We start from the raw sequence: 18,216 nt of genomic DNA on the forward strand, positions 1-18,216 counted from the left end.
CAATTGTCCAGGTACGGAAAAACTTGAAGACTCTGGGTACGGAGGGCTGCAGCCACCACCACCAGACACTTCATGAAGACTCTGGGGGATGAGGCGAGTCCGAAAGGAAGAACTTTGTATTGGATTTGAAGATTCCCCACCCGAAATCTTAAATACTTGCGAGAGGCTGGATGAATCGGGAAATGAGTGTAAGCCTCTTTTAGATCCAGAGAACTTAGCCAATCTCTCTGATTCATCAGGGAATACAGAGTTGGTAGAGAAAGCATCTGAAACTTCTCTTTGACTAGAAATTTGTTACGGGCTCTGAGATCCAGAAAGGGTCGTAAATCCCCCGTCTTCTTTGGGATGAGAAAATAAAAGCCCATGTCCCGTTGGTGTAAGGGAACTTCCTCAACAGCTCAAAGGCGAAGAAGAGCCTGAGCCTCCTGAAGAAGAAGGGGAAGTTGCGATAATGTTGAAGGACACTCTCTTGGAGGGCGATCTGTAGGCACCTGAAGAAAGTGTAGTGAGTATCCCTCCCGAAGGATGGTGAGAACCCAGAGATCTGAAGTGATCATCTCCCACCGGTTGTAAAAGTGGTGAAGACGACCTCCTATGGGCAGAAGAGAATTCTGATGCAGGAAGGTTGGCATGCTCAGACTGGGAATGTCAAAAAGACTGAGCAGGTTTAGACACAGCAGGAATTTGAGCCTTCTGCTGCCGTTGTTGCTGTGGAGGTCTTCTAGGCGGAGGCCTGGAGAAAGCTGGTGCCATTTTTTGAGGACAATGACATGGTGGTTGCTTGTATGGGCGAGCAGGAGGAGTCTTAGGCTTGGGTCAAAGCAAGGAAGCAAAAGAGTGCTCATGTTCAGAGAGGCGCTTTGTAGCAGCTTCAATAGAATCATCAAAGAATTCATTCCCCTGGCAAGGCAAGTTCGCTAGATGGTCCTGCAGATTGGGATCCATATCAACAATGCAGAGCCAGACGAGACGGCGCATGGCTACTGCAAAGGCAGAAACTCCAGAGGAGAGCTCAAAAGCATCGTATGTGGCTTGCAGCATGAAGAGACGAAGCTGAGTTAGAGTTTTAATGATCTGCTGAAACTCAGGAAGACTTTGTTCCTCAAGAGCCGGATAGAATTTAGGCATCAATTTGAGGAAATGGTTAAAATAAGTCGTGAAAATGTATTTATAGTTGAGAATTCTGTTAGCCATCATGGAATTCTGGTATAATCTACGGCCAAACTTGTCCATGGTACGGCCCTCCCTGCCTGGAGGGACCGCAGCGTAAAGCTTAGATGGATGAGCTTTCTTTAAAGAAGATTCCACAACCAAAGACTGGTGGGACAATTGAGATTTCTCGAAGCCTTTGCAAGGTACTGTGCGATACCTAGATTCCAGCTTGGATGGAATGGCTGTAATAGAATAAGGAGTTTCCATATTCCTTAAGAAAGTTTGCTTCAATACTGGAGTCATAGGAAGTCTCAATGTCTCCTTGGGTGGATGAGGCAACTCCATATCAGCCAAGTATTCAGGGGTATACTTGGAATCAGAGTGGAGATCCAGCTGAAGAGCTTGTCCCATGTCAAAGACGAACCTGGCAAAAGAGGCAGACTTTGAGGTTGAGGCACCTTCAGGAGAAGGAGTACAAGACTTAGGGACTACCGAATAGGAAGGAGAACCCTCTCTGGAATACTGAGAAAGAGGCTCAGAGTCCAGGTGCACAGTAACGGAAGAAGCTGCACTACCTGCGTGAGGAGGAGTTAGTGAGTGCTTGCGCTTCAAAACCCTTGATGGTGAAGTCTCCGGGGTTCGAGGAACAGAGTGGGTCGAGGCAGGAGGAGAAGGCTCCCTTGGAGGCAGTCTCGATGGAAGAGTCTTCGACCTCGATGGAGTGCAAGAAGAAGCAGCTGGTGTAATAGTCTTGCGAGACTTATGCTTCAATTTAGTAGAAGTCTCAGTAGCTTTGGATAAACGAGGCATAGAAGACTCAGTATCCGGAGGAGGAGAGGGTTTCTGCTGAAGAAAGGTCTCCTGAGGAAGCTTGGAAGCGAGATGCCTCGATTGAGGTGGAGGAGACTGTGTCCGAGGAGTAGGTGAAGAGTCACTGGATGAGAACCGGCAAGACTTCCGACGCTTACCTCTAGGTGTTTCCACCAGGGTTTCAGACTGCCGCTCAGGCTGGCTCATAGGAAGCAGGGTCGAGGACGGGAGGAGTTGAGCCATGACTGAGGAAATCTGCATGGTCAGAATGGCTTTTAACATGTCCTCGAACATGGGCACCGAGACAAAGGGATCAGGTCTCAAAGGTGCAGCAGTGCGCTCCAAGGAGGGCGACTTCGAGGTTGAGTATTCCCGATGCTTGGAGGCACGCTTAACTAGAGGTCTAGTCAAGGCTGGTAGACCGGAAGATACGGCCTGGGATGCCTGGGACTCTGGAGGCTTCTTAGAAGTAGTACCTGAAGGAGAGACAGGAGACTTACCTGTCGAGGTCTTCAGAGGAGCTGCCACCGAAGCCTTCAAGGCCGAAGGAGTCTAGGCCGAGGCCTTGGTAGAGGCAGAGGCTGGAGTCGAAGTTGAGGACTTAGAGGTCGAGGTTGTCCCCGAAGCCGAGGTTGAGGCCTTGTCAGCCGGCTGATCCACTGTGCCAAAAAGTTGGAGGAGCTTGGCACGGCGCCGACAAAGGGCCCGAGGTTGGAGGGTAGCACAGTGCGAACAAGCGTCTGGACAATGTTCAGGACCCAGGCAAACAATACACCGACTATGAGGATTGGTGATTGAAAGGGTCTTGTTGCACTGGCTACACTTTTGAATCCAGTTAGAGGCCGGGACATAGAAAAAAACGAAGGCCGACGTACCGAACGAGGTGAGCGGCCAGGCCTAGGCCGGAAGGCCGCTGCCGGAAGAAAAAAAAATAAATAAAAGGTTTTGTTTTTTAAAAAAATTGTTTAAGAAAGAAAAGCACAGTGAAACGCAAGCACAGCGACTAATAAAATAAAAAAGCCGCGGTGAGAGAAGGCAACGAAGGCTGCAGAGCTAAAAGAAGAGGACTTCTCGGCTCTGTGGAAAACGTTGAACTGAGGTACCTCACAGGAGACGCGTGCCCTAACTCGGGCGGGAAGGCACTTGCGCATGTGCAGTGCAGCACTTGGAAGCTCTTACAAAGATCTTCAAGCAAGTCTGCTTTTGAGGCTGTCCGCTGCGGGGCTCCATCAGTGACGTCACCCACTGTTGAGAATATGCTGCCTGCTTGTCCTGGGATAACATCCTTTCTGTAAAGTAGAATTTCCTTAGGTTACTCCTTTTACAGCAACTTCATCCTAAGCCTTCTCATTCCAGAGTTTCTTTTCAGTTGAAAGAGACTCACCTTCTATGCAATTATGCTACAGAATTTTTCATAATCTCCTTTCTCCTTCCTTTCTTTCAAACTATACATATTGAGGTCTATATACCTGCCTTCAAAGTGGATAGGAGCATGACACAGACATAAAAAAAAATAAAATAAAATACTTTGGAAGAAAGGTGGGAGACAGGAGATATGATAGAGACATTTAATATCTCTGTGGTATAAAGGTACTAGAGGCAAGTCTCTTTCAACTGAAGAGAAACTCTGGAATGAGAGAGTATAGGATGAAGTTAAAAGGGGACAGAATTATGAGTAACCTAAGGAAATACTTCTTTACAGAAAGGGTGGTGTTGGAGATGAAGATTATATCCAACGTTTTGACGAATGTGTAGGTCTAGCACATGGGATCTCCTAGGGAGAGAAAGAGGTAGTAGATGGTATGGATCGGTAGACTGGATAAAACAATTATGACCTTTATCTGCCATTGTTTTCTATGTAAGAATCATTGTTAACCCCCTCCCCCTTTTTACAAAACCATAGCAGTTTTTACCACTGCGACCAGTGCTAAAACGAATTCAAGTGATACCTTTTTATTGGACTAACTAGAGCATGGTTAGATTAGTTTTCAAAGGTAATCCGTCTTCTTCTTCAGATCAAAGATAAGCTTATATCTGATCTGAAGGATTACCTTCCAAAGCTAATCTAACCATGCTCTAATTAGTCCAATAAAAAAGGTGTCGCTTGGATTCTTTTTGTTCTATTTTATTTCTACATATTATCTTAAAAGAGTGCACTAACACAGCTGCCACACCATTTCTCCTAAATAAACAAAATTAATTTGCCAAAGAAACTGAACACACACATAAAAGTCAAGCAGCCATACTAGTTTAAAGAAGACTGACAAACTTATGAAGACAGACACTTCAAACTAATTGGATAATTAATTCTCCCTCCCCCAGAATATAAATACCTTTTGGGCATTGCTAACCTGGCTGTGTATGGAAACCTTTAGTATAACATACAATCCATTTTTACTCTGGGATACTTTATACTGGTGCTTAATAGTAATCAACATTTTGTGCAAGCCAAGAGAAATACTGAAGAAAGTGGTAATAATAAAAAACAGATTTCTCATAATAAGTTTTTCAAAAATGCCACATAGCTCAAAATAATGTTCATTGTTCATCAGGCTGCAAAACAGATAAATTATATCCAAAAGTTGTGTCTAATGTTTGGTTACTGTGTAGTGTGTGATGCTTTCAACATGTCTAATGCACAAAGTATATTTGAAAGCAGATAGACTGCTCTAAATATAAAAGTACTGTATTTTAACAGTTGAAAATCACTATTTTTGAATTTTACAGAGATGGCAAGGTAAAGGAATAGCCAAGTTTTTAAACAACTCGTATTAGAAACTGAAAATCTTCCTAATGACCAGTTCAATAGAAAACTACAGGAAAACTGTGTAAACAAAACTTCTAGTGTACTGGTTAAGATTATTCATGAAAACTCAAGTCATATTTCTGGAATAGGCGGTTAAATAACTTTTTCAAACAACTTTTTGAAATACCTTTTAAACCATGTAAAACCTTCACAAATTTCATGTAAGCATCATTTTTATCTGTCAATAACAAAATTACAGTTTGAAAGAATATCTAAAGGAGAGATCAAATTAAGATTTGGAACTGCAAATCTTTTCCATATTCTGGCAACTGGTTACATGATTGCAATTGCAGACTATGCTAAAAAATTAGAGAAGTCATAAAATTCATCCTGGATTTACCATAATATATGTTACATAAGTAATGTGAGATGTTCCCCTAGGCAGGGATGATCATTGAATGATCATCAGAATTCTACAGGTTAAGTGCCTGATTCTATTGCTAATATGTTGACATCTGATTTTAAAGATTATTATTGCAAACTGAAGCAAACAAGAAGATTCCCAAAGATTCCACAGGTAACAATTGGAAGTCCAAAACAAAAGAGGCAATAGGCTGTAGAATCCAATGATCTTGAAGTACTATTTATTAAAATGCAATGAAGTCAATAAAATCTAATAGAGTCCAATAAATAGTAGATCACTGGATTCCAGTCTTTTGCCTCTTTTGTATTGCAAACTGAAATCATGAACTCAGATTCTATTATTTGGTGAAGGAGTTTAAGGTGGTCCAGCATAACTACAATATTTCAACCCTTCTCTAGTAAGAAATGAAGGTTTCCTTAATATAAAAAAATCAAATTGTACACAGATTTCATTAGAAGTTATTTACAGATAATATAATATACATTCCAGTTTAACACTCCAGTTTTGTTTTTTTATCATCAGTGCTGTTATGCTTGCAGCTTGCGTAATTAACTTTATTGTTCAGGCTCAAGACTCATGGAAGACAAACCATTTTCTTCACTGGGTTCAATCATTCCATGAAGATCGAAGTCTTGAATTTCATCATCATAGGAAATATTGCCTTTCATGTAATCTCCACAGTAGATACATTCCTTAAAGAAGAAAAGTTGGACATTCAATAAGTGTCATTCACTCATTACCAGCATTGATTTCTCTAACACCATTAAACTTGAATATATTAATTACTAAAATAAAAAAGGATAAGTTTTAATCAAGCCTCCTCCAGTGGCCATTCCTGACTAAGAGCTAGATTAAGTCAGCAATTGTCATTAAACCAGTTTTGACTGCTTTTGCAATGATCACAACTGTCAACCTGATGCACAAAACAGTTCAACTCGTGTTTTTCCCTTTGATCACCCATTTTTCAATCTGGCCATGCAAATTAGCTATTTAATATTAAAACCCCATGCAAACTAACTGAGCAATTGATGCACTACCATCGCTTGGTAATGCATAAAAAAAGCGATCAAAAAATAGCAACTGGTCAAGACCAGTTGCTTACCTTTCTTACTGGCACTTTTTATAATGTGCACAGACATGCATGTGTTACACATGCACAATATGTGCCCCATTAAAAAAAAGAAAAGAAAAAAGCACCCCCTACCGATGAAAGCCCTCCCTGTCTCCCCGATGAACTGGCACCGGGGATTGACCTCGCCCATGCCAGCGAAAATCAGCAGGAGGTTTGCCCACTCCCTCCTGTCAATGGAGGCCTCTATCTGTGCCAGGCGCCACCCCCGAATCATCCCCTTCCTCCCCCAAAAAAGGCATGTGGGAAGGAAAAAGATGAGCTGAAGATGATCCCGAGGTTGTGGTCAACAAGACAGGAAGAATGAGGGCATTATCCACTGAAATAGAAAATGAAGGAAAGGGAGAGGCAGGTTCAGGAGGAAAGCTCAGGAGTTCAGTCTTGGCCATGTTTAATTTTAGGTGGTGGTAGTCTTGCGGATCTGGGGAATTTTATTGAGGAGGGTCAGATTGTTTCCTACTCGGACCTTCAGGAGGCCTACGATTTGGGGGAGTTGGATTTCTTTCGCTATCACCAGGTCTGTGACTTTCTTCAGCGTAGAGCCCTGGCCGAGTTGTTGATCCCGGAAACTTTGTTGGAATGGGCCATGAGTGGCAGCTGTGATCGGGGATGTGTTACTCGCTTTTATAAGGCACTTACTTCCCAAAATGCCCCCCCAATTAAATATATTCAGGTTTGGGAGACTTCGCTGGGGCGGACTTTTCCTGCTCGATGGTGGGCCACTCTTTTCCAGCACTTGCTGCGCCCCTCAATTGCTAGCTCCTTGGTGGAAAATGGATATAAGATGCTCTACCAGTGGTATCTTACACCAGTTTACTTGCACCATATTTACTCGCACACCTCTGACTTGTGCTGGCAGCAGTGTGGGCAAAGAGGTACGTTTTTGCACATTTGGTAGGATTGCTCTAAAGTGGCCCCCTATTGGACTATGGTGTTCGAATTTCTCATGGAAATTTTTCATATACCTGTTCAGAAATCTATGGGCAGCGCTTTATTGCATATGCCGCATGGGGCGTTGCCACGCTCCTGTCAGACTTTGGCTTTTCATTTGTTTACAGCTAGCAGACTGTTGTTGGCTGCACAGTGGACCCACCTACTCGGCAGCATCTCTTGGGAAAACTAGCGTTTATTTTTCGTATGTCTAAATTGACAGCTCTTATGCATAATCTCCTCTCCCAGTTTTTGAAGGTTTGGGATCCATACATCAAATGGCCATCGGCCTCCTAGTAGTCTCACCCAGCTACTTTTGTGGTTTCTTATTGGTTTTCTGCACACAAATGGGTTGGTGGGTTGGGGTGGGAGGGGAGGTGGGAGGGGTTGTGGAGGGGGGTTTTGTTCTGCTTTGGATTGTTTTGTCTCATACTGAAGAATCCCAGTATGACCTTTGGTGGGGTGGGGATTGTGAGTGTTTGGGTGGTTGTTTGCATTGTTCATGGTTTTGTATCTTTCTGCATTTTGTCAATAAACTTTTGGAAAAAAAAAAAATAATAATAATAATTTTAGGTGGTGGTGAGACATCCAGGTGATGAAGTCAGACATGCAGGCTGAAACTCAGGTCTGGGTTCTAGAAATTTCAGGTGTAGAGAGGTAGATTTGCATGTCAACTGCATAAAGGTGGTACTGGAAGCCATGAGAGGAGATTAGAGTACCAAGGGAAGAAGTGTAGATAGAGAAGAGGTCCTAGGACAGAGCCCTGAGGTACTCCGACTGATAGCGGAATGGCTACGGAGAAGAATCCTCCAGAGCTTATGCTACAAGTGTGATGGGAAAGATAGAAAGAGAACCATTTGATAACAGAACCCTGAAACCCAAGCGAGGACAGTATATCATAAGAACATAAGAAGTTGCCTCCACTGGGTCAGACCGAGGTCCATCTCGCCCAGCGGTCCGCTCCCGCGGCGGCCCATCAGGTCTGCGACCTGTGAAGTGGTTTCTGACCACTTTTATAACCTACCTCAAGTTCTATCTGTACCCCTCTATCCCTTTATCCTCCAGGAACCTATCCAAACCCTTCTTGAACCCCTGTACAGAGTTCTGGCCTATCACTTCCTCCGGAAGCGCGTTCCATGTGTCCACCACCCTCTGCGTAAAAAAGAATTTTCTAGCATTTGTTCTAAACCTGTCCCCTTTCAATTTCTCCGAGTGACCCCTAGTGCTTGTGGCTCCCCTCAGTTTGAAAAATCTGTCCTTATTTACTCTCTCTATGCCCTTAAGGATTTTGAAGGTTTCTATCATGTCCCCTCTAAGTCTCCTCTTCTCCAGGGAGAACAGCCCCAGCATTTTTAACCTGTCAGCGTATGGAAAATTTTCCATACCTTTTATCAGCTTAGTCGCCCTCCTCTGCACTCCCTCGAGTACCGCCATGTCCTTCTTGAGGTACGGCGACCAGTATTGAACACAGTACTCCAGGTGCGGGCGCACCATTGCGCAATACAGCGGCATGATGACTTCCTTCGTCCGGGTTGTGATACCCTTTTTGATGATGCCCAGCATTCTGTTTGCTTTCTTTGAGGCTGTCGCACATTGCGCCGATGGTTTCAGTGATGAGTCGACCATCACCCCCAAGTCCCTTTCCAGGTTACTCACCCCTAGCAGTGTTCCCCCCATTTTGTAGTTGAACATCGGGTTCTTTTTCCCTACATGCATGACCTTGCATTTCTCCACGTTAAAACTCATTTGCCACTTTTTTGCCCAGTCTTCCAGTCTCGTTAGGTCCTTTTGTAGGTCTTCAGAGTCTTCCGTGTTTCTAACCCTGATGCAGAGTTTGGTGTCATCAGCAAATTTGATAACCTCACATTTTGTCCCCGTTTCCAGATCGTTAATAAATATATTGAATAGTAGAGGTCCCAGCACCGACCCCTGCGGAACTCCGCTCGTGACCCATTGCCAATCTGAGTATTGGCCCTTGATAAGGAGGCAGTGATCTAGTGTCAAATGCTGTAGATAGATCCAGGAGGATGAATATGGAGTAGAGGCCTTTGGATTTGGCCATGAGTAGGTCACTAGAGACTCTAACAAGGGCAGTTTCTATAGAATGAAGAAAGTTGAGGATAGCTCAAGATGAAAGAAAGTCAAGACAATGGTGGTAGATAGCATGTTCTAATAGTTTGGATAAGAAGGGGAGGAGTGAGATGGGGCAATAGTTTGATGGGCAGGTATGGACCAGCGATAGTTTTTGAGGAGTGGCGTAACTACAGAATGTTTGAAGGCATCAGGTGGAGTGGAGAGTACAGTGGAGAGTTATAGGTTGAGGATATGGCAGATAGAAGAGATGACAGTAGGAGAGATGGTGATGAGTAGATGAGAGGGAATGGAATCAGGGGAACAGATAGTGAGTTTGAAGGAAGAGAGAAAATGTGCAGTTTCCTCCTTCATGATTTCAGCAAAGGAAGAAAAGGCAGCAGGGGTTGATGGAGGGTCAGCAGGGTAGATGGAAGGGGGGGGGGGGAGAGACAGAGACGAATTAGTTGAGAACTCAAGGTTGATCTTGTGAACCTTGTCATGGAAGTATTCTACCATAGTCTAGGGAGAAAGAGAAAGAGGAGTTGGAGGTGAGAGCATTTTGAGTATAGGAGGAATGTAGCAAAGAGATGCCAAAGGTTTGATCAAGCGGGTGTAGTAGTCTTGTTTTGCATGCGAAATGGTGGATTGGAAAGAGGTGAGCAGGAATTTGAAGTGTATGCACAAAGTCAGCATTAGCATGGGATTTCAGCCGGTGACATTCCACAGATTGGGCACAGGAACGTAAGTAGTGGATTTTAGAGGTCAGCCAGGGTGGGGTTTGGTGCGGCTTACCAAATGTGACACAGGAGGAACGAGGGAATCAAGAGCAGAGAAGAGAATAGTATTATAAGAAGAGGCTGCTTCATTGACAAATTTACATAGCATAGTGTCAGAGAGGAGATGGGAGACAGTGGCAGAAAGAATGCATGGATCAATAGCCTGAAGATTTCTGAAAGTATTGGTGAGGACCAGTCATGATTGGAGGGGAGGGTGATGAGTCTTGAAGGTTATGAGATGATGGTCAAAGAGGGGAAGAACTAAGTTGGAGAAGTTGGCAATCGAGAAGTCAGAGAAGAGGAAAAGATCAAGGCAGTGGTCATTCTAGTGTATGGGGGTATTGGAGCACAGTTGAAGATTGAATGAGGATATTAGAGCAAGAAACTTTGAGGTTTAGGAATCAGATGTGTCCTCAGCATGAATATTAAAATCACCAAGGATGAGGGAAGGAGACAAACATTCAAGAAAGACAGAGAGCCAGGAGTCAAGGTCAGTGAGAAAGGAAGACAGGGGGTTTACCAGGGGGCTGATAAATAACCACTATATGGGGGGGGAGGGCGGCAAACAGACAGACAAAGTGGACTTCAAAAGAGGAGAAGCAGTAACAGTGGGATGGGAGAAGAGGTTGAAGTCTACAGGAGGGCGGGAGTAACAGCTCAACCCTTCTTCTATGACTAACTGGGTGGGGTGTATGAGAGAAGTGGTAACCACCATGACATAGGGCAGGCAGCTGACACAGAGTCTTGAGGGCAGAGCCAGGTTTCAGTTAATGCAAGCAGGTGAAAGAGTGAGAGATAAAGAGGTTGTGGATGTAAGTGAGCTTGTTGGAGATAGAGCAGGCATTCCACAAGGTGCATGAGAAAGGTAGAGAAGAACAGAAGTAAGATTAGAGATGTTGTGGTGTGATCTGCATGAGTAGGGTGAGACTTGATTAGGAGGGTCAGGATTGGGGTTGATGTCCCCTGCATTGAGTAAAAGGAGGAGAAGAGTAGGAGAGATGCAATGATTACAATGCAGGCGAGATACAGTCACACATGATGGGGAGGGTTGAATCAGTGGTAGAAACTGTTGAAGCCTTAGAGCTGTGAGGAAGGGGGTGACAGAAGGAATGGTGAGGTGGTGAATTCAAAAAGTGGACAATGTGAGTTTTAGGAATGCAGTAGTTTGGGGTAGAGCGGGAGAATGGGTAAGGTCAGAATCAAGAGGAGAATGTGTAATGGAGCCACAGACTTGAAGAGGAAATGATGCCCGGGGTAAGGTAGGTCTGCCTGGGTCAGGGGGATAGCCTGCAGAGTGCTGGAAGGATTGCAGGTAGACTGCAGGGTCACTTTGTAAGGAAGGTGGATGTGGTAAAGAGGTTACCTTGAATTAGTGCAGCAGTAAATGAATGGTTAGTTTCTAAGTGTAAGTAAAGGGTGATTAGTGAACGTCAAGAGAGCCAGCTGATGAAATGTTTGTTAGTGGAATCTCAATTAGTGGTGGTTTTCTCCAAATCTCTGGATCTCTCTCAGATCTACTTATTTTGTGAGTAATTTGTGAATTTTCAGTCTGTTAGTGAGTCTAAGCCAGTATCCCGCAAATTTTTTAAAGCCATGGCATACTAAACTCGGGGCTGTGGCTGGAGGGCATCCGGAAATACACGGATGTCAACGCAATGACATCACATGCTTTTTAAATGTAACATTGTACTGTGCTTTTTTACGTATTTTGTTGTAACATAGTAGATGACGGCAGATAAAGACCCTGTATCGCTGAATTTTTAAGTCCTCTTTTTCTGTGAACCGCCTAGAACTCCTTAGATGTTGGCGGTATAGAAAAATAAAGTTATTATTATTATCATGTCAACTCTGACCATTTGCATACTCCTTTGATTCACCCTTTTAATCAATGATAGAAACTTGAATTACCTCCCTAAATCTCTTTCTCATCCTACTGCTGTGAGTAAAGCCATGCTTGTGCTCTGCCAAACCTGCTTGATTTCATAGCCTCAGCTTCCAAAATCTCCCTAGCTCGCCAAACCTCTGGATCTCTCTCTCTCTTTCTTCCCCCACACCAAATCTGGATTCATTCTGTTCAATTCTCAGTTATTTTGCCCCTGAACAGTGTATTTGCCCCTGGACAGTGCATTTCGGAAAGAAATTAAGACTGTATTGTTTGATAAATTCATTTCCTAAATAGAAGTTATATTAATAACAATAATTCTACTCTGACTATTTTTAAGAAATATGTTGTACTTTTGCTATTTGTATTTTGTACTTCGCTGACTGTCCAGCTCTCTTCGGTGTAAACCACCTAGAAATCGTCTGATTGTGGCGGTATAGAAGAATAAAGTTAAGTTATGTTATGTTATTTCAAGCCCCTGTGCACCCAATTAGAATTCTTTCTAACATTCTGTTGAAAATAATAGTCTAAAATAGACCCAAAGCATTCTAACCAAATTTAAACTTACTGCAACATCAATTGCTTTAGGGAGTCCACCCTTCTGGATCCATGGATGAATCTCAAGTAGTTCCTTCTTCTGATCCTCTGTGAACTTTGGCTGGCATTTCTGCATTAGCTTTAGCTTTTCTCTGTCATTATTTAAAACAGTTTCTGTATTTCTAAACAAAAGAAAGATATCCATTTAGAAAATATAGATAAAACCAATCTATTTTGCAGAATAAACAAATGCTAAAATATTTCACAGTTTATTGAATTTTGTAAAGATTTGAACAAATATTTTTCATTGTAATAAGCCAAATTTGTAAGCACATTTTGTTTCTTCCTTCTGCATTCCAAATTATTTAATACATATTTTTAAAAACCTGCTAAAGGTATAGACATTTAAGCATTGGAAACATTAAACTCACATACTCAAAACAGTTTTAGAAGTTTATGTTAGAGTTGGGTAAAAGAGCCTGAATACACTTCAATGGTACAGAAGCACTTGTGGTCAAGCATTGTGTACTAGTGGCATAACTACTTTGCTTTAAAAGTCTGCTGCTGGAATATAGATAAAGCTTATCCATAAGTCAATACATAGCCGAAATTCATAATCTGAGGAGGAACAGGAAGAGTTTCAGGGGTGAATAACTGCTATGTGGACAACTTTGTTGTAAATGAACTACCTAAACAGCAATCCTAACTTGTATAAATAACTTATCTGAAGACAAGTTATCTGTATAAATTATCCTTATGTTGATCACTTATCATGATAAGCTTATTACCATATATTAAGTGATCCAATTTATAGATATGCTGGTTAAAAATTCAAATATTTTTATGTAGCAGCGGTCCTGCTAAATATTGATTCCACAGTTTTTAAGTAAGCTCTGATATTTTACCTTTCTCTAACCAAAGTTTACTCTCATTTCCTGTTTCTAATTTTTTTTTTTTTTTTTATTGGCGGGAGGTGGGGGAGAAGTTTTCTCCAAATTTGTTGAGTTTTCAGCATAACTGGAACCAGGGTTGAGGCCCAGTACTATAAGCTTTCAGTCACTACTACCTGGGGACTCTCTCTTCTAATTTATATATTTCTTTAAGTCACCTCGCCTAGTCATGGCAGCAATAGTCCTTGACAAGGAACTATGAAACAGGGCTCCTTGTAGTACCTCGCAATCACAGGTCCTAAAACCAGTCACTACATTTCACCACTGCATGACTGGGACTTCATCTCTACCATCTGAAGGGCTGCAAAAGCAGTTATTTACCATAACAGTTGTTATCCAGGGACAGCAGGCAGATATTTTCACATATGGGTGATGTCATCCACGGAGCCCTGCTGCGGACAGCTCTACAAGCATTCTTGCTTGAAGAACTTTAGAAAGTTTGTGACTGACCGTACCTGCACGAGTGCCTTCCCGCCCGACGCAGGGTGTAGTCTTCTCAGTTTAGATCAGGGGTGCCCAACACGTCGATCGCGATCGACCGGTAGCTCAGGAAGGCAACGTGAGTCGATCGCAGAGCCCATCCCGGGCTCCGTGATAGACTCGTGTTGCCGTCCCGATCTACCGGGCCTATCAGCCTTCCTCTCCCCGACGTCAAAGACGCCGATGCGGGCATTAGGCTGTTTTTGTCATTTCGGGTGGGGGGTGGCAGCGGCAGCAGCCTGAAAAAGAAATCATCCTGGCCGGGGTCGGTGTCATGCTCCGAAGCTTTACAGCCTTCCTATCTCCCTCTCCCTTCTACCTGCTTCCGGCCACACTCCCTGCTCTGCGGCTCTCTTCAGCAACTCAGCAGCAGCGATCGACACAAGCTTCTGACGTCGGGGCCTACCCTCTGCGAGTCCCGCTTGTTTCAACTTCCTTTTTCCACAAAGGCGGGACTCGTAGAGGGAAGGCCTCGATGTCGGCAGCTTGTCTTGATCACCGCTGCTGATGAGTTGCTGAAGAAAGCCGCGGAGCAGGGGTGTGTTGCCAGGTGCAGGTAGAAGGGAGAGGGCCAGATGCAGGACTCGTGGGTGAGGGAGGAGAAGAGAGAGAGAAAGAGAGAGGGGAGGGAAACAAAAGGAAATATTTCATACTGGGCTGGGCCGGAGTGGAGGGAGGGTGGAAAGATTCTGGCTACAGGGTGCAGTAACAAAGGAAAAGGGGGGAAAGCTGAAAATGGAGATAGTGACACAAAGAAGAGAAAGGGTAAGCAGGACCTACTGAATAAGGATAGAGATACAGAGGGGACATGAAGAGGAGGTGAAACAGAGACATAGAAGTAATGCTGAAAAAGTGTGTGGGGGGGGGGGAGATAAAGACATTGAAAGGGCAAATGGTGAACATGGGGTAAAGACAAGGACAGAGACAAATGAAGATTCTGAAAAAGTGGTGAGATAGGGATATAGGTGAGATGGACACAAAGAAGGGTGATGCTGGAAAATAGGTGGAATGGTAATTCTGACAAACACAGAAGGGAAATGCTGGATCAAGGAGAGATGGGGCTCAGGCTGGATGGAATGAGGAGAAATGCCTTGTTGGCCCGGAACTTCCTCTCCTACGTCAGAATTGACGTCAGGGAGCGGAATGCTGGTCAGCGCGACGCTTCTGCAGGGAAAGCTTGGGACGGCGGTGGCTTGGGGGCTATTCCCCGGTGGCAGCAAACCGAGTGGCTTGGGGGAGAGCACGGAGAAAGAAAGAAAGGGGGCAGACAGGGAGACAGAAAGAAGGGGGAACAGGGAGACAGAAAGAAAAAGTTGGGGGAGAGAATGAGGTCTGGAGGAGAGGAAACATACAGGAGGCTGAAAGAAAGGAAGAAAGATTGGATGCACAGTCAGAAGAAGAAAGTGCAACCAGAGACTCATGAAATCACCAAACAGCAAAGGTAGGAAAAATGATTTTATTTTCAATTTAGTGATCAAAATGTGTCTGTTTTGAGAATTTATATCTGCTGTCTATATTGTGCACTATGGCTCCCTTTTACTAAACCGTAATATCGTTTTTTAGCGCAGGGAGCCTATGAGCATTGAGAGCAGCGCGAGGCATTCAGCTTAACTCCCTGTGCTAAAACCTACTATTGTGGTTTAGTAAAAAGGGAGGGGGTGTATTTGTCTATTTTTGTATTTTGTTACCGAGGTGACATTGCATAGAGTCATCTACCGTGACCTCTTTGAAAAAACCCAGAATATGAATAATTAACATTTTCTCTGCCTTTCATTGTGCTTTATGTTTTTTTTAAATTTTATTGTTGGTAGATCATTTTGACTTAGTCATTATAAAAGTAGCTCGCAAGCCCATAAAGTGTGGGCACCTCTGGTTTAGATAGTCAGCTAGGAAGCCAACCAGGGGAGGTGGGTGGGTTGTGAGAATATCTGCCTGCTGTCCCTGGATAATACATGTTATGGTAAGTAACTGCTTTATCCCAGGACAAGCAGGCAGCATATTCTCACATATGGGTGACCTCCAAGCTAACCCGAATGGGATGGTGGGAGTGCAGGCTTTGTAGAAAAGCAAATTTGAAAACATGAGAGGCCTATAGCATCTGGATACAAGTTCCAGACAATAATGAAAGGTGAAAGAAATGAACCGAGGAGAAAATAAGAGTGGCTTCAGCTATTCTGAATCGAAAGATTGAGAAAAAAATACTGAAACTGACAAAATGGAACCATTGAAGAACTGAGACTCAACTGACGAAGTACAGCCCAGGCGAAATATAACAAAACAAGATGCTTGCAACTTGTTAAACATTAGTCCCCTGGAAACAGTATGCCCCAAATTGTTAAAGTCGAAAGAGACAACAAGTTGTAGAGATGATCTGTATGATATAATTTCCTGCAAAGAAGCAGCTAATGCTTGATTGCAGTCAATAATATGAAGAGTAGATTCTCCTAGATGAGAATAAGAGTTGGAAAATATAAGTAGTACAATCGAGTGATTGGAATAAAAAGCAATAATATATGAGAAGTTTGAAATCAGTGACAAGCAGTGATAAGAACAGCGAAGAAGTGTATCGTACAATGTTGCTGTGTAAGAAACACTGTAAAATGTGGATTCGTTACTCATGGCTCAAGTTCATGCACTCAGGAGTGCAAGAGAGATGAGAAAAAGAACTTTTCAAGGAAGAAAACGGAAGGCATTGATTCAAATATAAACTTCCATACATGAACAGGGACCATATTAAATAGGATTGACGGAAGAAGGAAACAACTCACTGAACTGCAGAGAGAGCCTTGCAAAGTGGATCACATGGACTGCAAGGCATTACTGATGACATCATCAGTGATGCGATAGAGGGAATTCTTCAATGAGAAGGCTGCGAAGCAACCTGTTTAGAGTGCTGCTGGCCTGATGCTGCTCTGCAAGAATGTATTTATGGCTAGCGGTCAGCGGGGTTCAGATGGGAGGGAAGGATAGTCAGTGGGGGTTCGGCTGCGCAGCGGGGGGCAGCGCTGCTACCGTCGAATCCAGGGACTAGGGCTTATTTTCGGGGATAGGGCTTATATTAAGACCTACCATGAAAATCATGCTAGGGCTTATTTTCGGGGTAGGTCTTATTTTCGGAGAAACATAGTAGTTATTTATTATTTATCTTATGTAGGTTTGTGGGTGAGCATCTCTGCACCCAGTAACATAGAACATAAGAATTGCTATGCTGGGATAGACCGAAGGTCCATCAAGCCCAGCAACCTTTTTCTAGCAGTGGCCAACCCAGATCCTAAGTACCTAGCTGGATCCCATATAGTAAAACAGATTTTATGCTGATTATTTTAGGAATAAGCAGTGGATTTCCCCAAGTCATCTCAATAATGGCCTATGGATGTCCCTTTTAGAAAATTATCCAAACCTTTTTTAAAACTCTGCTAAGCTAACTGATTTCACCACATTCTCCAGCAAAGAATTACAGTTTAATTACACATTGTGTTAAGAAATATTTTCTCCGGTTTGTTTTAAATCTTGTACTTAGTAGCTTAAAATATTTATACACTACCCTCCCAACTTTATAAAGATGCCCAGTGTGGCTTCCATAGTGGAAGATATTTTAGATTTAGTTCAAGCTTTTTTTTCAATAGTAGCTCTAGATAAGTTAGTAAGGTACAGTAGGTATTTCCCTGTATCCAAAAGGCTTATAATCTATGTTTGTTACTGTGCAATGAAGGATTATGTAATATTGCCTAAGATCATAAGCAGTGTCCATGGGATTTGAACTGTGGCTTCCTTGATTCTTGGCCTGCTGCTCTAACCATTAGGCTACACATAAAAATGTCATTAAACCTTAATATAATCACAAATAAGTATATAATAAAAACAAAACTAACTCCACCCTCCCTAATAAATACATAGCAAATCAGCAATAAATCAGTGGTTACCCAATTAAGCACAATTAATTCCCTGCAATAGCAGCCAAGATTTTACTTTCTTTCTGAAACACAAAATTTGGCTCCTTCCTTATGACCCGAAAAAGGGCATTCCACAAAATTAGAGTGACCTGCTTGTTTAAAAAGGTGAGGAAATCCTTTATCAAAGGATTAACCATTAATCTTGTCCAAGAACTACTACTGCTATTATTTATTACTAAAGCGCTACAAATAAAGATTGTAAATGAGCTGCCATATTCTGAACCTTTTATAGTTTTCACCTTGTTATTTTTATTTTTTTTGGGGGGGAGGGATAATCAAAAAACTATGGCAATAGTCCAAATATAACTTAAGCATGTACCATGGTCTTAAAAGCTTGAGCACTCAAAAAAGAAGATTGAAAAGGAGGAGTACCT

General features: G+C 42.9%; 1 protein-coding gene across 1 annotated transcript in view; it reads right to left on the minus strand.

Annotated features, from left to right (window-relative positions):
* Positions 1–3,241: 3,241 nt before the first annotated feature.
* The window catches only part of LOC117367059 (period circadian protein homolog 2-like), a 31,121-nt gene continuing 16,146 nt past the window's right edge, over positions 3,242–18,216 (minus strand). Inside the window, exons 2-3 of the mRNA XM_033959278.1 lie at positions 12,491–12,641; positions 3,242–5,824 (exon numbers count right to left, since the gene is read on the minus strand). Coding sequence (XP_033815169.1) covers positions 5,687–5,824; positions 12,491–12,641 — 289 coding nt within the window. The 3' untranslated portion in view covers positions 3,242–5,686. The remainder of the gene's footprint in view (positions 5,825–12,490; positions 12,642–18,216) is intronic.

Source organism: Geotrypetes seraphini, chromosome 9 (genome assembly GCF_902459505.1).
Source record: "Geotrypetes seraphini chromosome 9, aGeoSer1.1, whole genome shotgun sequence".
NCBI classification, from domain to species: domain Eukaryota; kingdom Metazoa; phylum Chordata; class Amphibia; order Gymnophiona; family Dermophiidae; genus Geotrypetes; species Geotrypetes seraphini.